Source organism: Scylla paramamosain, chromosome 38 (genome assembly GCF_035594125.1).
Source record: "Scylla paramamosain isolate STU-SP2022 chromosome 38, ASM3559412v1, whole genome shotgun sequence".
Taxonomy (NCBI): Eukaryota; Metazoa; Arthropoda; class Malacostraca; order Decapoda; family Portunidae; genus Scylla; species Scylla paramamosain.
In genome coordinates this window covers 1,428,476-1,451,422 of record NC_087188.1, presented here as the reverse complement: position 1 = coordinate 1,451,422, position 22,947 = coordinate 1,428,476, and the positions used below count along the sequence as shown (strand labels likewise).

Below are 22,947 nucleotides of genomic sequence, written 5' to 3'. Positions count from 1 at the left end.
GAGTGGGAAAAAGCCAGAGAGAGTTGTGAGGAGTACCCTTTCTTCACCATCTTGCTCCTTGTGTGGACAACATGGACACTTGGGATATCAGTGTGAACGGTTCAAGGAGTTGGTGTCCAAGACAGCGGGAAACGGGAGTCCTTGAGAACAAGGGGCCAGCTCTCAATGCCTGACGACAGGGCCCCCACTACAGCTCAGATAAGGAGTGTGACTAATGTGACCGAGGAACGGAATGATGTAAAAAGAGGGAAAGTTAAGTTGTTTGGAAAGACTCTGAGGATAGATGCGTTGGTGAATGGTATACCTGTAAGTGCTATGGCTGATTCTGGTGCTGAGGTCAGTCTGGTGACAGAGGAATGGTACAAACAGCACCTCCTCCCCAAGCAAGCTGTGATCTATGGGATGGACATTCGGATTACAGATGCAAATGGGAAGGAAATTCCCTGTTTGGGTTATGTGAAGGTGAATGTGGAAATTGAGGGAAAAAGTGTTAAAGACTGTGGACTTTTTGTGAAAGGTGGTGGTGGGGAGAGTGGTGTGGTGCAGGGCACTACATTGCCAGTGTTGTTTGGGATGAATGTGTTGAAGGGAGCCGTGCACCTGGGGCTAACTGAGAAGTGGGGCAGGTGTGTCCGTGCCATTGAGGCAAAATTGAGGGTGACACAACAGCCTCTGGGGTTTGCTGTAATTCAGCAGCAACAGGATTTAGTAATCCCGGCTGGTACCAGAAGAATAATAAGAGTGTTTGTGGAAAGTTTACAGGAAGTAGATGTAGATAGTGTGGTGTTGGAGCCCTTAGTGCCTGGTGAGGGCTACTGGGTGCCTGAAGGTTTGTGTATATTTCCCAGTTATACCAGAGTGGTTAAGGGTGAAGGATGGCTGTCAGTGGGTAACCTGGGACGAGCAGATGTGCAATTCAGGCCACAGTGGAAGGTAGCCAAAGTTTCTCATGGAAGGGAGGTTACTGTGGGAAGAGCTCACACACACACACACAGTAGCTCAGACTGCACCTCCTTCAGTGGTTAAGGAGTTCAGGGACAGACTAGGGGTGCAGGTGGATGAGAGTCAGCTTGATTCAGCACAGTTGGAGAGACTGGATGGATTGATCCATGAGTACGGAGATGTGTTTGCTGAAAACGAGCAGGATTTGGGATGTGCTACTGGAGTGGAGCATGTAATTCACCTCAATAGTGCAGTGCCCATTCGCCTTCCATACAGACATATTCCTCCCCCATGTATCACTGAGGTTAAAGCTCATGTAAAGGGACTGTTGGAACAGGGAGTGATAGAGGAGAGTGTGAGCCCATATGCAGCCCCAATAGTGATGGTGAGGAAGAGAGATGGTTCGCTGCGACTTTGTGTTGATTATCGAAGGCTGAACGAGGTGACAGTGAAAGATGCCTTCCCATTACCAAGGGTACAAGACACACTAGATGCATTAGCCGGGGCACAGTATTTTTCTTCTTTTGATTTAGCTGCAGGTTATGATCAGATACTTGTGTGGGCAGAAGACCGGCCCAAGACTGCTTTTGTAACACCATTTGGCGATTATTAATATGTGCGCTGTCCTATGGGGTTATCCAATAGCCCAGCAACATTCCAAAGGTTTATGGAGTATGTGTTTAGCGATCAGGTTTTTGTGACTCTTTTGGTGAATCTGGATGATTTGTTGGTGTTTGCTCGGAGTGTGGATGAGCATCTGGATAGACTGGAGGGAATGTTGAAGCTTTTGAGGAAACATGGGCTGAAGTTGAAACCTTCCAAATGCCACATACTAAAGCCCCAGGTTAGGTACCTTGGATTTATCATTTCTAAGGGAGGAATTAATACAGACCCAGAGAAAATACGGGCTGTACAGGAGTGGCCAGTTCCGCGCACTGTTAGGGAGGTCAGGGCATTTGTCGCATTCTGCTCCTTTTACAGAAGGTTTGTGAAAAAATTTGCGAAAGTGGCTGCTCCGTTGCATGCTTTGATGAGTGGTGATTCTAAGGCAGCAGTGAGTGATTATTGGGGGAAGGATGAGGCCAGAGCATTTGCCTTGTTGAAAGAGAAGTTAAGTCAGGCTCCAGTGTTGAAAAGTGCAGATTACAGCAAGCAGTTTGTGGTGGAGACAGATGCTAGCTTTGAAGGACTGGGAGCAGTTTTATCTCAGGAGCATGATGGGAGGTTGCATCCGGTGGCTTTTGCAAGTAGAGGTCTCAGAAGGTCAGAGCGGAACATGAGCAATTACAGCTCTAGGAAGTTGGAGCTGTTGGCTCTGAAGTGGGCAGTGACAGAGCAATTTAAGCACTATCTGGTGGGTGGACATTTTATAGTGCTGACGGATAATAATCCATTGGCACATTTGAACTCTGCCAAGCTCTCGGCAGTGGAGAGTAGGTGGCTGGGTGACTTGGGAAGGTTTGATTTTGAGGTGAAATACCGGCCAGGGAATGGTAACGCGGATGGATTGTCGAGGAGGCCCCAGGAATTGATTGAGGGAGGGGAGGAAGAGAAGGAGATATGGGAAACCAGTCCTAACACCTCGGTGAAAGGGGTGGCTGTGATGCAGGTATGGCGTGGTGCCAGTAAGGAGCAGCTTAGGGATATGCAACAGTCTTGTCCAGTTGTAGGGAAGTTGTGGAGACAAATGATTGGTAGAGTGAGGCCAGCAGAACTAAGGCAGTTGCTACAAGTAGAGGAGTTTAGGCAATGGTGGAGAGTGAGAGGGTCCCTCATTATGAGGCATGGGGTGATCTACTGGCGTGGAAGGGAGACAGATTCTAGGAAGTGGAAAGTGGTGTTGCCAGTGAATCAGAGACAAGAAGTGCTTAAAGCCGCTCATGATCAGTGGGGTCATCAAGGGGTTACTAGAACAACGTCACTAGTGAAGGATAGGTTTGCTTGGCCAGGACTACATGAAGACATCAAATTGTATGTGGCAAAGTGCAAAGTCTGTGTCATGGGGAAGGAGGAGGGTGTGCGGGCCAAGACTAAGTTGGGTACGTTGGAAGCCAACCGCCCCTGGGAAGTGTTGGCTGTTGACTTCACTTTGCTGGATCCGGCCAGGGATGGCAAGGAAAATGTATTGGTGGTGACGGATGTGTTTAGCAAGTTTGCCCTGGCCTTTCCTACTAAAAATCAAAAGGCAAGCACAGTAGCCAAGATCTTGGTGGAGGAGATTTTTCACCGTTTTGGTTGCCCAGAAAGGGTACATAGTGACCAGGGTAGGAATTTTGAGGGAAAGTTAGTGCAGGAACTATGCAAGTATTACCATGTAGCCAAGTCTCGTACCACCCCGTATCACCCTCAAGGAAATGGGATCTGTGAGAGGTTTAACCGCACCTTACATGGGATGTTAGTTACCCTTGGTCAGGAACAGCGGGAGCACTGGCCTAGGCACTTGTCAAGCCTCACTTCCATCTATAATACCACACCCCATGCTGTCACTGGTTTTTCACCCCATTATTTGTTGTTTGGTGTGGAACCCCATTTACCTTTGGATAGGTTCTGTGAGGAAACTGATAGTGAGCTTACTAACCATAGCATGTGGATTAGGAAGCTCAGAGAGACACAGGAGGCTGCTTGGAAAGCAGCTAAGTTGAACATCAAGAGTTACCACAATACCAATAGGTGGAAGCGTCAGGAGCAAGGAAAAGCAGAGCCATTGAGGGTGGGACAAAGAGTGTTGCTAAGGGACAATGCAGTACTAGGTAGGAGGAAGATTCAGCCTAAGTTTGCAGCTGAGGTGTGGGAAGTTGAGGAGGTGTTGGATGGGGTGAGTGGGGTGTATAGGGTCAGACCAGAAGGTGAGTCCGGCTGTAGTAAGGTGTTACATCGCAGTAACTTGCGTCCTTGGAATGGCAGTGAGGGCCATGCAGGGACAAGTAATGAAGTGCCAGCAGGGACAAGTAATGAAGGGCCACCAGAGGAGGAAGAAGTAGAAATGCCAGATATGACAGAAGTGTTAAAGCGCTTTGGGTTTCCAGAACCGGACTCAGAGGAACAAGTGGACTCAGTGGTTGAGCAGGAGGGAGAGGATGCCCTAGGGCCTGGTGAAGAGCCAGATTAACAGAGTGGTGAAGGCTCAGAGCAGGTTAAAGGGGTTCAGGCCCCTCAACTCAGGAGGTCTAGTAGGATTGCTGAAAGGGGTGCAACGGGTTCGTCTTGTGTTGGCTGTGGGGATTGTGCATGAGGGCATGCAAAAAGTTCAGGGGGGGGTGAGTGTAAGAAGTTGAAGTGGGCGCGCCTGCGAGAGGCTCATAGCGAGTCCCGCCAAAACGAGTCTTAAGGCCCTGAAGGTTTGTTGTTGTGGGGATTTTGGCAGGAGAGGCGAGCGAGAGAGAGAGACAGGGTGCAGAGTAGTGGTAGATTTGCCATTTGATTTGCAGGTATGTTATTGGGATTTGTTGTATTCTTTCATGGTGAAACAGTGTACATTGGGGGACATTATTGGGAGATAGGGTGGTGATTTGTACGCTTGGTTGGCAGGAGTTTGGTCTTGGCAGTGTGCTGTGGGACGTCAGTGAGGTGGTACCGTAGCAGATACTGTGAACTAAGGAGGCTGCAGTGAGGAACTTGTTGTCCCTGGCTGCTATGGTGTTAGTACCGCCGTGCATGGAGGAAGAGCTGCAGTACTTCAGGGTAGTGGTAGTGGCGTACCTTCAGCGCGTTGGGTCGGTGTTCGGTTGGGCCTATAGGGTGTGAGGGTCCTGGGGGTACTGGTTAGGGTGGGACAGTGTCAGTGGCATATAACATTTCTTGTGTTGGTGCGTGAAGTGTTTATTTCTCCTGTTTATTTGTATGTGGATTTACCCATTTTCTCATGGGATCAGGTATGTTGGAGTGCCAGCAGTGTGGCCTCTAAGAGTGTTAAGCACTCATATTTTATTTGTGTTTTCTTTATTATGTACTCATTTGTGTTTTCTTTATTATTTACTCAACCATTAAATTTTTAAATTGTGGCCCGGGTTTCTGTGAACCTAAGCAGGAGGTTTAAATTAATCAGTGGGTTCTTGTGGTGAGTGCTTGGTGAGCCTAATTAAGGTAGGTTAACTGTGCCCTAGCTTTGCAGTCATTACACATATAAAAAAAAATAAAATAATTAATATAAATATAATAATAATAGCAATAATAATAATAATAATAAAAATAATAATAATAATAATAATAATAATAATAATAATAATAATAATAATAATAATATTATTATTATTAATGATAATAATAATAATAATAATAATAATAATAATAATAATAATGATAATAATAATAATAATAATAATAATAATAATAATAATAATAATAATAATAAAAATAACTTTCCTTGATATCATCTTCATAACTTGGTTCATCCAAATCATTATCCTTTTTTTCTCATACAATTCTCCATCTAGTGTAATTCTTCCCTCGTCTTTTTCCCTCACGCTGGCATTCTGGAGCGGTGAAGGCTCACGTTTGATTAACTTAATAAGTATTAACACCACTGCAAGCAAGGAAGGAAGGAAGGGGAGAGAGAGAGAGAGAGAGAGAGAGAGAGAGGAGAGAGAGAGAGAGAGGAGAGAAGAGAGAGAGAGAGAGAGAGAGAGAGAGAGAGAAGAGAGAGAGAGAGAGAGAGAGAGAGAGAGAGAGAGAGAGAGATAGAGAGAGAGAGAGAGAGAGAGATAGAGAGAGAGAGAGAGAGAAGAGAGAGAGAGAGAGAGAGAGAGGAGAGAGAGAGAGAGAGAGAGAGAGAGAGAGAGAGAGAGAGAGAGAGAGGAGAGAGAGGAGAGAGAGAGAAAGAAAGAAGGAAAACATGAGAGAGAGAGAGAGAGAGAGAGAGAGAGGAGAGAGAGAGAGAGAGGAGAGAGAAGAGAGAGAGAGAGAGAGAGAGAGAAAGAAGAAAGAGAGAGATAGAGAGAGAGAGAGAGAGAGAGAAGAGAGAGAGTAGAGAGAGAGAGAGAGAGAGAGAGAGATAGAGAGAGAGAGAGAGAGAGAGAGAGAGAGAGAGAGAGAGAGAGAGAGAGTTTTAAAAAAATGCAAAGTGAATTAAGGAAGGAGAGAAGAGCGGGGGAGTTAAAAATACGAAAAAAGGAAGAAACGAAGAAAAGAAGAAAGGAAAGAAGAGCGATTGGTGGTTAAAAAAAAAAACAACGCAGGAAAGGAAGAAATGAAGGAAAGTAAGGATTGAAGGAAGAAAGACCAAGTGAGTGTTAGAAAATGAATGACGGAAGGAAGAAAGAATGTGTAAAGGATTAAAGTAAGCGAGTAAAGGAAGGAAGGAAGTAACAAAGGAAGGAAGGAAAGGAGCGAAGGAAGGAAGGAAGGAGAAGAACATAGCCTTTTAAAAGATTGACAGAAATCTCAAACCAAGAGGAAGAAGAGTGAATTCCGCTTGTATGTTGGATGGGAATAGTGAAGGAAAGGAAGCAGGGGAAGAGGGAAGGGTGGTGGTGGAAGGATTATTATATTATAGTTTATTGACAGAATTTTGCCGATTACAAGAAGCTTAAAGTAAAAATCATTTCACTAAAATCATTATATCATATAAAAAGAGCTACAAATAAAAATCCTGTCCAGATAAAATTAACCAATTCACATTGCAAAAACAAACTTTCTCCAAACTTAACTCTTAAAAAATTCAAACTCCCTTTCTTTTAAAAAACAAGAACATTTTTTGCCGTAAAGCTTTAACACATCGCAAACATAATCACATAAAGTGCCTAATAAAAAATTCAAACTCCCTTTCTTTTAAAAAACAAGAACATTTTAGCCGTAAAGCTTTAACACATCCCAAACATAATCACATAAAGTACCTAATTTACCCTTATACTTCATTAAACTGGTAAAACTACTAAAATCCAACATATTATATCTAGCCCTACAGTCCCTTGACAAAGAACAATTTAACAAAACATGAGACTCATCTTGTACTGCATTACTATCACACATACACAGTCGCAACTCTGCTGGTATTCCATTCCTTCTACCTGTCTCAATTTTTAAATCATGTGACATTAGTCGAAGCCTCGTAAGGGCCTGCCTTTAGTAGTCCGGGACAAACTCATTGCTGACATAAACTGGATGTACTGATAGTTCAGGGTTAATTACTGATCTGTACGCCACTTACTTAGATGCCGTCTCGGGTTTTTCTCTAATTTTTATTTTGACTATATCCAGTGGATTTACGTTATCTCTATACTGTAGTGCCTTCATCACAAATTTATACCCTGGAGTATTAGCTACTCTGCACAACTCAAATGGAACATAGAATGGTTCTTCAACGTTCGGTTCCCTTAACTTTGATTCTAGAAATTTCCTTCTCCTTTTTGCTATGACATCAAGTACAGGTGGAATACCTGATTCAATAAGACACATGTCGGGGCTTGTAAATTTCCTTACCCCTAGCAAGTTCTTTACTGCTCTATTGTATTGAACAATTATCTTTCTAGGATTATTTGTCAACCATGTTTCTGAGCTATAAAGAAGGGCAGAAGTGACAGCAGCATCAAATACTTTGCGCTTGTATGTATATGGCATAATGTTATATGCTGCACAAAAAATTGCAAATTTATTGAGTTGCATCTCATTCACGGTTTCGTGAAGGTCCAATACTGTGTTCATCTTTGCATCATCACAAATCCATGCCCCAAGGTAAAGATACTTATGAACACAGTCTATTTTGATGTTACGAACAGTTAACGGCAATCTGTCTTCATCTGTACCTCGCACTACCATAAGTTTTGTTTTCTTTTCATTAAGTACCATTCCATATTCTTGGCAATAATCCAACACTGCGGTTAACTTTCTCACACACATTTCTTTAGAAGTAGCTAGTATTACCATGTCATCCATAAGAAGGAGCGTATGTAGTTTCCCCAAGAATCCATCTGTATCTACACACCTGTTTATCATCCTAACCACCTCATCCATGTATATGGTGAATAAGAGACAACTCGATGGAGATCCTTGGCGGACTCCAACAGTGACATCAATAGTTGCAGAACGTAACACACTTTGAGTACAGGAATACATAGCTTGTATAGCACGCAACATAACCTTACCACAACCACGTGATTTAAGCAATTCAAGCAATTTACCTCGAGGCACTCTATCATATGCTTTTCTGTAATCTATGAATAACATATACAGCTTCTTTTTCTTATAATTAGCCAGGTCACATAATAATCTTAACGTCATTATTTGTTCGACACATTCTCGACCGCTTTGAGCACCTGCTTGACATTTATCAATACTTGTCCATAGTTTTAATCTGTTCAAAATTAAGTAATCATACAATTTTGCCAATGTATTCATAATGGATATGCCTCTGTAGTTTCCACATTCAAGTCTGTCTTTACCTCCTTTGAAGAGTACAAAAAGTTTGCTACAACCCCATGAAACTGGATAACACACATTAAGAAAAACAACGTTAAACATATGTAAAAAGAACATGATCCAGTTAACAGGTAAAGCTCTCATAATTCCTGGACAAATACCAACATAACTTTTTCTAACATTCACATCCTTGAGTACTTTATCTAATTCTTGTACAGTGAAAGGTTCGTCTAATACGGGTGTAATGAGTGCCAAACTAGGGCACAGTTAACCTACCTTAATTAGGCTCACCAAGCACTCACCACAAGAACCCACTGATTAATTTAAACCTCCTGCTTAGGTTCACAGAAACCCGGGCCACAATTTAAAAATTTAATGGTTGAGTACATAATAAAGAAAACACAAATGAGTACATAATAAAGAAAACACAAATAAAATATGAGTGCTTAACACTCTTAGAGGCCACACTGCTGGCACTCCAAAATACCTGATCCCATGAGAAAATGGGTAAATCCACATACAAATAAACAGGAGAAATAAACACTTCACGCACCAACACAAGAAATGTTATATGCCACTGACACTGTCCCACCCTAACCAGTACCCCCAGGACCCTCACACCCTATAGGCCCAACCGCACACCGACCCAACGCGCTGAAGGTACACCACTACCACTACCCTGAAGTACTGCAGCTCTTCCTCCATGCACGGCGATACTAACACCATAGCAGCCAGGGACAGCAAGTTCCTCACTGCAGCCTCCTTAGTTCACAGTATCTGCTACGGTGCCACCTCACTGACGTCCCACAGCACACTGCCAAGACCAAACTCCTGCCAACCAAGCGTACAAATCACCACCCTATCTCCCAATAATGTCCCCCAATGTACACTGTTTCACCATGAAAGAATACAACAAATCCCAATAACATACCTGCAAATCAAATGGCAAATCCACCACTACTCTGCACCCTGTCTCTCTCTCGCTCGCCTCTCCCGCCAAAATCCCCACAACAACAAACCTTCAGGGCCTTAAGACTCGTTTTGGCGTGCCTCGCTGATTAGTCTGTGAGCCTCTCGCAGGCGCGCCCACTTCAACTTCTTACACTCACCCCCCCTGAACTTTGTGCATGCCCTCATGCACAATCCCCACAGCCAACACAAGACGAACCCGTTGCACCCCTGTCAGCAATCCTACTAGACCTCCTGAGTTGAGGGGCCTGAACCCCTTTAACCTGCTCTGAGCCTTCACCACTCTGTTCATCTGGCTCTTCACCAGGCCCTAGGGCATCCTCTCCCTCCTGCTCAACCACTGAGTCCGGTTCTGGAAACCCAAAGCGCTTTAACACTTCTGTCATATCTGGCATTTCTACTTCTTCCTCCTCTGGTGGCCCTTCATTACTTGTCCCTGCTGGCACTTCATTACTTGTCCCTGCATGGCCCTCACTGCCATTCCAAGGACGCAAGTTACTGCGATGTAACACCTTACTACAGCCGGACTCACCTTCTGGTCTGACCCTATACACCCCACTCACCCCATCCAACACCTCTTTAACTTCCCACACCTCAGCTGCAAACTTAGGCTGAATCTTCCTCCTACCTAATACTGCATTGTCCCTTAGCAATACTCTTTGTCCCACCCTCAATGGCTCTGCTTTTCCTTGCTCCTGACGCTTCCACCTATTGGTATTGTGGTAACTCTTGATGTTCAACTTAGCTGCTTTCCAAGCAGCCTCCTGTGTCTCTCTGAGCTTCCTAATCCACATGCTATGGTTAGTAGGCTCACTATCAGTTTCCTCACAGAACCTATCCAAAGGTAAATGGGGCTCCACACCAAACAACAAATAATGGAGTGAAAAACCAGTGACAGCATGGGGTGTGGTATTATAGATGGCAGTGAGGCTTGACAAGTGCCTAGGCCAATGCTCCCGCTGTTCCTGACCAAGGGTAACTAACATCCCATGTAAGGTGCGGTTAAACCTCTCACAGATCCCATTTCCTTGAGGGTGATACGGGGTGGTACGAGACTTGGCTACATGGTAATACTTGCATAGTTCCTGCACTAGCTTTCCCTCAAAATTCCTACCCTGGTCACTATGTACCCTTTCTGGGCAACCAAAACGGTGAAAAATCTCCTCCACCAAGATCTTGGCTACTGTGCTTGCCTTTTGGTTTTTAGTAGGAAAGGCCAGGGCAAACTTGCTAAACACATCCGTCACCACCAATACATTTTCCTTGCCATCCCTGGCCGGATCCAGCAAAGTGAAGTCAACAGCCAACACTTCCCAGGGGCGGTTGGCTTCCAACGTACCCAACTTAGTCTTGGCCCGCACACCTTCCTCCTTCCCCATGACACAGACTTTGCACTTTGCCACATACAATTTGATGTCTTCATGTAGTCCTGGCCAAGCAAACCTATCCTTCACTAGTGACGTTGTTCTAGCAACCCCTTGATGACCCCACTGATCATGAGCGGCTTTAAGCACTTCTTGTCTCTGATTCACTGGCAACACCACTTTCCACTTCCTAGAATCTGTCTCCCTTCCACGCCAGTAGATCACCCCATGCCTCATAATGAGGGACCCTCTCACTCTCCACCATTGCCTAAACTCCTCTACTTGTAGCAACTGCCTTAGTTCTGCTGGCCTCACTCTACCAATCATTTGTCTCCACAACTTCCCTACAACTGGACAAGACTGTTGCATATTCCTAAGCTGCTCCTTACTGGCACCACGCCATACCTGCATCACAGCCACCCCTTTCACCGAGGTGTTAGGACTGGTTTCCCATACCTCCTTCTCTTCCTCCCCTCCCTCAATCAATTCCTGGGGCCTCCTCGACAATCCATCCGCGTTACCATTCTCCTTCCCTGGCCGGTATTTCACCTCAAAATCAAACCTTCCCAAGTCACCCAGCCACCTACTCTCTCCTGCCCCAAGCTTGGCAGAGTTCAAATGTGCCAATGGATTATTATCCGTCAGCACTATAAAATGTCCACCCACCAGATAGTGCTTAAACTGCTCTGTCACTGCCCACTTCAGAGCCAACAGCTCCAACTTCCTAGAGCTGTAATTGCTCATGTTCCGCTCTGACTTTCTGAGACCTCTACTTGCAAAAGCCACCGGATGCAACCTCCCATCATGCTCCTGAGATAAAACTGCTCCCAGTCCTTCAAAGCTAGCATCTGTCTCCACCACAAACTGCTTGCTGTAATCTGCACTTTTCAACACTGGAGCCTGACTTAACTTCTCTTTCAACAAGGCAAATGCTCTGGCCTCATCCTTCCCCCAATAATCACTCACTGCTGCCTTAGAATCACCACTCATCAAAGCATGCAACGGAGCAGCCACCTTCGCAAAATTTTTCACAAACCTTCTGTAAAAGGAGCAGAATGCGACAAATGCCCTGACCTCCCTAACAGTGCGCGGAACTGGCCACTCCTGTACAGCCCGTATTTTCTCTGGGTCTGTATTAATTCCCTCCTTAGAAATGATAAATCCAAGGTACCTAACCTGGGGCTTTAGTATGTGGCATTTGGAAGGTTTCAACTTCAGCCCATGTTTCCTCAAAAGCTTCAACATTCCCTCCAGTCTATCCAGATGCTCATCCACACTCCGAGCAAACACCAACAAATCATCCAGATACACCAAAAGAGTCACAAAAACCTGATCGCTAAACACATACTCCATAAACCTTTGGAATGTTGCTGGGCTATTGGATAACCCCATAGGACAGCGCACATATTGATAATGGCCAAATGGTGTTACAAAAGCAGTCTTGGGCCGGTCTTCTGCCCGCACAAGAATCTGATGATAACCTGCAGCTAAATCAAAAGAAGAAAAATACTGTGCCCCGGCTAATGCATCTAGTGTGTCTTGTACCCTTGGTAATGGGAAGGCATCTTTCACTGTCACCTCGTTCAGCCTACGATAATCAACACAAAGTCGCAGCGAACCATCTTTCTTCCTCACCATCACTATTGGGGCTGCATATGGGCTCACACTCTCCTCTATCACTCCCTGTTCCAACAGTCCCTTTACATGAGCTTTAACCTCAGTGATACATGGGGGAGGAATATGTCTGTATGGAAGGCGAATGGGCACTGCACTATTGAGGTGAATTTCATGCTCCACTCCAGTAGCACATCCCAAATCCTGCTCGTTTTCAGCAAACACATCTCCGTACTCATGGATCAATCCATCCAGTCTCTCCAACTGTGCTGAATCAAGCTGACTCTCATCCACCTGCACCCCTAGTCTGTCCCTGAACTCCTTAACCACTGAAGGAGGTGCAGTCTGAGCTACTGTGTGTGTGTGAGCTCTTCCTACAGTAACCTCCCTTCCATGAGAAACTTTGGCTACCTTCCACTGTGGCCTGAATTGCACATCTGCTTGTCCCAGGTTACCCACTGACAGCCATCCTTCACCCTTAACCACTCTGGTATAACTGGGAAATATACACAAACCTTCAGGCACCCAGTAGCCCTCACCAGGCACTAAGGGCTCCAACACCACACTATCTACATCTACTTCCTGTAAACTTTCCACAAACACTCTCATTATTCTTCTGGTACCAGCCGGGATTACTAAATCCTGTTGCTGCTGAATTACAGCAAACCCCAGAGGCTGTTGTGTCACCCTCAATTTTGCCTCAATGGCACGGACACACCTGCCCCACTTCTCAGTTAGCCCCAGGTGCACGGCTCCCTTCAACACATTCATCCCAAACAACACTGGCAATGTAGTGCCCTGCACCACACCACTCTCCCCACCACCACCTTTCACAAAAAATCCACAGTCTTTAACACTTTTTCCCTCAATTTCCACATTCACCTTCACATAACCCAAACAGGGAATTTCCCTCCCATTTGCATCTGTAATCCGAATGTCCATCCCATAGATCACAGCTTGCTTGGGGAGGAGGTGCTGTTTGTACCATTCCTCTGTCACCAGACTGACCTCAGCACCAGAATCAGCCATAGCACTTACAGGTATACCATTCACCAACGCATCTATCCTCAGAGTCTTTCCAAACAACTTAACTTTCCCTCTTTTTACATCATTCCGTTCCTTGGTCACATTAGTCACACTCCTTATCTGAGCTGTAGTGGGGGCCCTGTCGTCAGGCCTTGAGAGCTGGCCCCTTGTTCTCAAGGACTCCCGTTTCCCACTGTCTTGGACACCAACTCCTTGAACCGTTCACACTGATATCCCAAGTGTCCATGTTGTCCACACAAGGAGCAAGATGGTGAAGAAAGGGTACTCCTCACAACTCTCTCTGGCTTTTTCCCTCTCACTAACTCTGCTTCCTCCTTCACAATCCGCTCAGCCTCACTCACTTGGTCTGCTGCTCGCTGAACCATGTCCTCACACTTCACAGGCTGGTGCTTTTCCCACCATTTTCCCAACTTCACTCCTACTTTTCTGTCTCTCAAATTCCTACAGAACCATGTAGTTAGCAGCCATTGCCGTTCTTTATCTCCCTTGTCTCTCACTTTGTACATTTTATCCACAATAACACCCAGCGAATCAGCAAATTCCCACACTCCTTCACCCGGCTGTTGAACCCGAGCATGCAGCTGTTTTTCTAAGTCTGTATAATTCAGTTCTGGTCCAAAAGCAGACCTCAAACAATCAAAAAGGTCAGACACAGTCTTCACAGTACTGTTGCGGACCCTTCGACGGGCTGGGCCTTCCAAGAACCCACACAGGTATGACACTCCCTCAGAGCCCTGTAATCCCAGCTGCTTTATTTTCTCTGTGGCATCCTCTACCCAGTCATCCAACTCACTGGCCCTCCGTACCCTTCCAGAGAATTTTCCAATAGTGGGGACAGGACGTGACCACACCATGTTTTGCATGTGCCCCATTTGGTCAAACTTATTACACAGTTGTGCCACTGCTTGGGATAACTGAGCATTGGTACTGATTAAGTTATCAACTACCTCTGGGGTCACTTCCACCTCCCTGCTCTCCTCCTTACACTCAACTTTAACCCCAGCTACACCTTGGCCATCAACATCACCCAAACACAACAAATCCTCCATTGTGCAGGAGTAGTGCCACACTAACACTTAAGTGGATTTTGCCAAAAGCACTGGACCCAAGCAGGAGTTTGAAACAATTTCCCCAAAAGGGCATAAAACTACGCTCTGCTACCAATTGTTATGAGTGCCAAACTAGGGCACAGTTAACCTACCTTAATTAGGCTCACCAAGCACTCACCACAAGAACCCACTGATTAATTTAAACCTCCTGCTTAGGTTCACAGAAACCCGGGCCACAATTTAAAAATTTAATGGTTGAGTACATAATAAAGAAAACACAAATGAGTACATAATAAAGAAAACACAAATAAAATATGAGTGCTTAACACTCTTAGAGGACACACTGCTGGCACTCCAAAATATCTGATCCCATGAGAAAATGGGTAAATCCACATACAAATAAACAGGAGAAATAAACACTTCACGCACCAACACAAGAAATGTTATATGCCACTGACACTGTCCCACCCTAACCAGTACCCCCAGGACCCTCACACCCTATAGGCCCAACCGCACACCGACCCAACGCACTGAAGGTACACCACTACCACTACCCTGAAGTACTGCAGCTCTTCCTCCATGCACGGCGGTACTAACACCATAGCAGCCAGGGACAGCAAGTTCCTCACTGCAGCTTCCTTAGTTCAAAGTATCTGCTACGGTGCCACCTCACTGACGTCCCACAGCACACTGCCAAGACCAAACTCCTGCCAACCAAGCGTACAAATCACCACCCTATCTCCCAAAAATGTCCCCCAATGTACACTGTTTCACCATGAAAGAATACAACAAATCCCAATAACATACCTGCAAATCAAATGGCAAATCCACCACTACTCTGCACCCTGTCTCTCGCTCGCCTCTCCTGCCAAAATCCCCACAACAACAAACCTTCAGGGCCTTAAGACTCGTTTTGGCGGGCCTCGCTGACTAGTCTGTGAGCCTCTCGCAGGCGCGCCCACTTCAACTTCTTACACGGGTATCGTTGGAGTCGAGTCATCTATACATACAGTGCGAATACTATTAGTGTGACACTCATTATTTAATAAGCTCTCGAAATGGGTCTTTAGTTGATCGTCTTCAGGTTGTCTGTGTTCGTGCGTATCAATATTCCCTGACCAGTTAATGGCCTTCCATATGAACTTAGCATCATTTGTTTCTAATATCCTTCTCCAGCGCGGCAACGTTCTGTCCCACGTTTCTTCCTGCTGGTCGAGACGTCCACATCTGTTCCTACGAGCAGCTTCATGAATAATTTAATTGCTCGATCTGAAGGCTTCAGAAATATTTTCAATACTAACAGCGTCCGGATTCGGTGGATCGAGACTTAGCAATTCGGTACTGAAATCATGTAAGTTTACGGTGTCATATCTTGGACTTTTCCACATCGACTCGTTTGCACGTATTCTTCGGTATGACTCACCCAGACCGTTAGCTCGCTCTAACAGCTCTGTCGGGGAAACTTGAGTCATTTCTTTAGTAGCGAGATCTACGCAAATTGGGGCATGGTCGGAACCTTTAACTGACTTGTTTACCTCGACCGAACTGACAAATCTTACGCAATCAGAAGAAACCACGCACAAGTCAATCTCCGATGTCCATCTTGATCCTCTTCTAAAAGATAAGTCACCTCCTAAGGTAGTTCCTTTTCTGTTCAGGTGATTCATCACAACCATATTGTTACTTCTACACATGTTACGCAACATACGCCCGTGACTATTCACTATCGGATCCTTCACACCATCATATCTATAGACACTTCCATCACCACACGACAACACATGTGATCCAACTCGTGCATTAAAATAACCTAAAACAACTACGTCACGAGTGTTCAAACACATCTCACTTAACGCTCGAAACGGTGAAGCTTCGCAATATAGTGAGTCTTCTGGAGGTATATAAACACCACCGAATTTCACATCTTTACACACCGATAAATTCACCCATATCATGTCATCTTCCTCCATGTTTACATTGGTCACATATTGCATCAACGCACATTTGATGAGCAACATAACACCCCCTCTGTTACAGCCTACTCTTGACTTATTGTTATACATATAGAAACCAGGTACGCTTTTTTCATACGCACTTTTAACCTCTAACAGCCAAACCAGATCATATTGCATTAAGAACTTAAGAATTTCCGGATCATTAAATTTTTCCCTTACTCCACATACATTCCATAAACATAATTTCAACACACTGGTATTTTTCTCTTTGTATTCAGAAAAAATATGGAGAAAACTTATCGATTACATTGCCATCCCTTAACAACACACGTCTTTTCCAATCATAACTAATAGACACACCCACATTTCCTGGCTTTTCTTTTTCTTCTCTTTCACGTTGCCTCAACCGCGCCATCTCCTTTCTCACTGCCGGGTGGACATCCTTCTTGACATACACAGAAGAGAGAGGTCCTTCAACTGATTTCAAGTTCTTTGCCATCCTCACGATCTCATTACGTTTGATTTCCGTTCCACTCATCTACCACTCTATATTTAATGTGGTGGAACGGACTCAGTAATCATGTAGTTAGTGCTAGGACACTAGAGAGCTTTAAGAGAAGATTAGACCAAGTTTATGGATGGGGACTAGTAGATGGAAATAGGTAGGTGTGTTTCATACAGGGACTGCCACGTGTAAGCCTGGTCGCTTCTTGCAGCTTCCCTTATTTCTTATGTTCTTATGTTCTTATGTTTCCTACGCTGGTCCTCTTTTCCGAGTCGTTTGATTTCCCACGCTGCAGGATCAACGTTTTTGCTGATATCCAGTCGCTGCTATCACATTGCGTACTTTCTCAGCATCGTTGCACCCTGTTACATCGCTCTCTTCTGTCAACCCAGTAATAAACTAAATTTCTCTTCCTTTCCTTGTTGAGATGAGAGAGAGAGAGAGAGAGAGAGAGAGAGAGAGAGAGAGAGAGAGAGAGAGAGAGAGAGAGAGAGAGAGAGAGAGAGAGAGAGAGAGAGAGAGAGAGAGAGAGAGAGAGAGAGAGAGAGAGAGAGAGAGAGAGAGAGAGAGAGAGAGAGAGAGAGAGAGAGAGAGAGAGAGAGAGAGAGAGAGAGAGAGAGAGAGAGAGAGAGAGAGAGAGAGAGAGAGAGAGAGAGAGAGAGAGAGAGAGAGAGAGAGAGAGAGAGAGAGAGAAAGGAGGTTTCAAATCCGCTTGTTTGGAGTGAAGAGGAAAGAAGAAAGAAGGGGAAGGAAGGAGGAGAAGTGAGATTTCCTTCTTTGAGTGAAGGAAGAGAAGAGAAAGCAAAGGGAAAGAAGGAAGGGATCTCATGGATAATAAAGGAAGAATGGGGGAAGGGAAGGAGGAAGTACTAGAGATATGTGAATGAGGATATAGATTAAGAAAGGAAGGGAGGGAAGGAAGAGGGAGGAAGGAAGGAGGTAGGTAAGAAATGAAAGCCAGAGAGAGACAGACAGACAGAGAGAGAGAGAGAGAGAGAGAGAGAGAGAGAGAGAGAGAGAGAGAGAGAGAGAGAGAGAGAGAGAGAGAGAGAGAGAGGGTGATACCGGGCCAGGTGGTTGTCCTGGTTCCTGTCAATTCCAACATGTTATCAGTAGTGTTATGCGATGACTGTATCTAAAAATCACATATAATATCGTCCAAGATTTATTTATTTCTAACTCGCTTCAAATGTGCACTGTAGGCAAGCTGAAGCCATTGCCCTAAATAAATCATTGCTATTATGAGAGACACAGGGATACGCAGGGCACTCAGAGGTACAACCTCGTCTCGCCTCACTGATGAACCGATTTTCTCTCTCGCGTCAAGCAACACCACTTCTCATGTACTGACGACGATTTAATATTCATCGCAAAATTCAATCTCGATTCGGAAACTTACCATCCAAAATTCGTTCCGGCCCGTGGAGGACAGGGGGAGCGTACTGGAGGAGAGGGTGGCTGTCTGGTTCCACCCGGGACCCAGGGCGGGGATCGGGCAGCAAGTCCCGCTCCTCCTTTACCTCCTTATTAAGATATGATCGTCCACTTCCAGCCCCTCACACCCAACAAGAGGTCATCGTTAACACTACGCACCAACCACCAGATACTGCCACCACTGGGGCAATGATGGGGAGATACGGGCTCCTCCTTCCGTGACAGTGTCTGGTGAATTGTGTGTAGTAGTTCATCAAAATTTGCGTTCAGGACCTAACTACAAAGAAGTAAATTGGCCTCCATCATGCCCCAGACACTGCCATGCGAGGGACCTCTTTTGGGGAGAAGAGTGCGCCTTCCATGGCAGTGACTGATGAGTTTTTCAAAATTGTCTTTCTGATGACCTCTTGTTCAGTGTGAGGGGCTAGAGGGTTGCAGCGCCACTGTCCCCACACTTCGTGAAAACTCGCTTTGTTTAATGCGATTCCCGCGTCGTCATCGTAAAACTCGCTTCGTTTAATGTGATTCCTGCGTCGTCATCGTGAAATTCGCTTCGTTAAATGTGATTCCCGCGTCGTTATCGTGAAACTCGCTTCGTTATCGTGAAAATTGCATCGTTATCATGAAACTCGCTTCGTTTAATGTGATTCTCGCGTCGTTATCGTGAAAATTGCTTCCTTATCATGAAAACCGCATCGTTATTATGAAACTCGCTTCGTTTAAATTGATTCCCGCGTCTTATTGAAAATCGCATCGTTATTGTGAAAACTGCATCGTTATCGTGAAATCCGCTTCGTTATCGTGAAAATCGCATCGTTATCGGCACCGGCATCGTTTATTTATTTATTTATTTTTTTTTTATGTATTTACTCATTTACCTTTCTATTAATTGATTTTCTATAGCTTTTCCTTTTATTCATTTATTTTGGTTAACGGGAAACCTCAACCTGCAGCTGACAGAGACATTTTGGGCAACATGGCACGCTGATAAACACTCAAAAGACACATTTCTGATAAAGTCGTTTGTTTCACGCATTTTGGCATTTTAGTACCTGATAATGTGAAATAAAACACCTTTTTGGTAATATTGTTCTTTCTGCATATAGAGTGCTTGTCATACATTTTAGTATTATGGTACGTAGAAATGTAAAAACTCATGTAAAATACTTTTCTCGTAATGTCCTTTCGTTTCCTCATACACAGTACTTTGCGTGCAGTTTTTGCATTGTTCTACATAACAAGCTAAAAACATTCAAAATACTCGTTTTTGGGATAGTTATGCTGTTTTTCCACGAATATTTTTTTTCTGGAAGCGTTTTAGCGTTTTGGTACTTATGTAGCTCAAAAAAAAAAAATTGAAAACATAGGTTTTTGGTAATGTTGCTTTGTTTTCCTATATAGGATACTTCACATGCTTTATTAATTTGTGCCTAGCCCGCTCATAAACACTTCAGAAACACGTTTCGGGAAATATCGTTTCCTTTCCTCATATACAAATGTCTTGCGTACATTTTGGCGATTGGGTACCTAACAGTGTGAAAATATTTTTTTTTGTAATATTTTCTCTTTCTCCATATAGAGTACTATTCATACGTTTTTCCATTGTGGTACCTAAGAATCTTAAAAATTCTTATAGCATTCGTTTCTAGTAATGTCTTTTCATTTCCACATATAAAGTACTTTCCATATATGTTGGAGTTTATGTACGTAATAAACACTCACAATATTTGTTTTTGGTAATAAAAGAGTGTTTTCATGTTTTATATATATATTTTTTAGCGTTTTGGTACGTAAGTAGCCGAAAACACTCAAAAGACACGTTTTTTGTAATGTTATTTTGTATTCCCATATACGGTGCTTTCCATAATTTTTAGCGTTCTGGTGCCTAACACGCTCATAAACCCTTAAGAGGTATATTTTTAGAAATCTCGTTTCCTTTACCCATGCCTAACACATACACATTTTTGGTAACATTAATCTATTTCTCCATATAGAGTGTTATTCATGCGTTTGAGCATTATGATACCTAAGAAGCTCAAAAACTCTTATAACACACGCTTATCGTAATGTTCCTTCGTTTCCCCGTATAGATTACTCCCCTTGGATTTTGGCATTTTTTACGACAAAGATAAAAAAAAAAAATGCTTGTTTCTTATAATGATCTTGTGTTTCTCCATAAAAAGCATTTTGCATTTTTTAAGCTTTTTGGAAATAGGTCAAAAGACACAATTTTTGTAATGTTTTCTTGTGTTCCTATAGACGGTGATTTTTTTGCTTTTAAGTGTTTTGTTAACTAATACGCACATCAGTACTCAAAAGACACGTTTCTGGAAATGTTGTTTCCTTTCCCCATATTGAATGTTTTTTTTTTTTTTTTTTTTATGGATTTTTGCGTTTCATCACCTTATAGCGTGAAACACCTTCAAAATACTCTTTTTAGTAATATTGTTCTGTTTTTCCGTATAGAGTGGTATTCATGCTTTTTTTTTTTTTGCTCAAAACACTCATAATGCACGTTCCACGTAGTGTTTTTTCATTTCTTCATATAGGGTACTTCTCATTCATTTTGACGTTTTTCTACGTAATAACCTAAAAAATACTCAAAATATTTGATTTTAGTAATGTTATTGTGTTTCTTAAAAAAAAAATAAATAAATGCGTTTTGCATACGTTTTACCGTTTTGGTACTTTAAGTAGCTGAAAACTCTCATAGGACACGTTTTTGGTAATACTGATTTGTTTTCCCGTATTGGGAGCTTTCTATGTATTTTAACGTTTTGGTGCCTAACAATCTCATAAACACATATTCCTAAAGATATATTCCTGTGATTTTTCATTAGTGGGTACTTTACTTGCATTCTGGCGTTTTGGTATTTAAAAATATGGAAAAAAAACACTCAAAACAAATTTCAGTTTCTCCATATAGATTGCAATTCACACGTTTCAGCGTTTTGGTACATATGATACAACACACATGATACACGTTTCTCATAATGTTTTTTTGTTTCTCTAAATGAAGTCCTTTACATGCAATTTGGCTTAAAACACGTAAAATACACGATTTTCGTAGTCAATGCTTTCAATAAATGGCGTTTTCCATACGTATTATCGTTTTGGTACATAAGTAGCTTAATAACCCTGTTTCCTTACGTAATAAGTTAAAAACACGATTTTCGTAGAGTTATTGTGTTTTTTTTCAATAAATGGCGTTTTCTATACGCATTATCGTGTTTGAACATAAGTTCTTCTTACGTAACAAGTTAAAAACACTAAAATGTTTGTTTTTGGAAATATTATTACTTTTTTCACCATAAAGGGAGTTTTCTATGCGTTTTAGCGTTTTGGTGCGAAAAAAACTTGATAAACAATCAAATGATACTTTATTTTTCTTAATTTTGCTTTCTATATCCTTACAGGGTGATCTTCATGGTTTTCACCGTTTTGGTGTCCTAAACAATAAAAAAAAAAATAAAATAAAAGACTTATTTCTTGTAATTTCGTTTCCTTTCTACATATAAAAGGCTTTAGATGCATTTTGGCGTATTGCTCCCTAACAATTTGAAAATCTCTCAGAATACACGTTTTTGTTAATGTCGTTCTATTTTTCCACATAGGGTGCTATTCATGCGTTTTAGCGTTTTGGTACTTAGAAAGCTCAAAAATCTCACAATACACTTTCCTCGTAATGTCTTTTCTTTTCCCCTTATATGATACTTTGCAAACATTTTCTCTTTTTCTACGGAAAAAAATAAAAAAATAAAAACACTGAAAATACTTGTTTCTGGTAAAGTTATTATATTTCTCCGTAAAACGTGTTTTCCATGCATTTTAGTGTTTTGATACGTAAGAAGCTCAAAAACGCTAACAAGAGACGTTTTTGTTAATGTTGTTTGGTTTTCCCATATAGGGTGCTTTCCATACTTTTCTAGGGTTTTTGTGACTAGCATATTCATAAGCATAAGGCACGTTTCTGGAAATCTCGTTTTGATACGTAAGTAGCTCAAAAAAAGCTAAAAAGAGACGTTTTTTGGTAATGTTTCGTTTTCCATATAAAGTGCATTCCGTGATTTTTAGCATTTTGATGGGTAACACTGTCAGAAAAACAAAAGACAAAGACGTGTCGTTTCCTTTCCACAAATAGGTTGCTTTCTATTCATTTTAGCGTTTTGGTGTCTAGCAGTGTGAAAAACAATTCCCCATAAGGGCATTTGAATACATTATGGCGTTTTGGTACCCAACAGTGTTAAAAACACGCAAAATACACTTTATAGTAATATTGTACTGTTCCTCTATATACAGTGCTTTCAACGCCTTTTCACAATTTGGTAACTAAGGAGCTCAAAAACGCTCATAAGACGTTTCTCGTAATGTCTTTTCGTTTCCCATTTAGGATAATTTAAATGCATTTGGGGTTTTCTTGATAACGAGATAAAAAAATACTTAAAATACTTATTTTTGGTAATAGTATTCTGTTTCTTGATAAATGAGGTTTTGCATGCGTTTTTACCGTTTTGGTACATAAGAAGTTCAAAAACACTCAAAAGACACGTTTTTTGTATTATTTTGTATCCCCATATACCGTCATTTATATGTCTTTTAGCGTTTTTGTGCTTAGTACACTTAAAAACACTCAAACACTCGTTTCTCCATATAGTGATCTTTATAAATATTTTGACGATTTGGTTTTTAACAATGTAAAAACACTCGAAACAAAT

At 42.8% G+C, this 22,947-nt stretch overlaps 1 protein-coding gene across 1 annotated transcript; it reads left to right on the top strand.

The window, feature by feature from the left end:
• Window positions 1–1,570: 1,570 nt before the first annotated feature.
• LOC135091586 (uncharacterized) lies at window positions 1,571–4,051 on the top strand. Its single transcript, XM_063989338.1, has 3 exons — window positions 1,571–2,527; window positions 2,831–3,506; window positions 3,969–4,051. Exons 1-3 carry the CDS (start codon window positions 1,571–1,573, stop codon window positions 4,049–4,051), a joined length of 1,716 nt encoding a protein of 571 aa, XP_063845408.1.
• The last annotated feature ends 18,896 nt before the right edge of the window (window positions 4,052–22,947 follow it).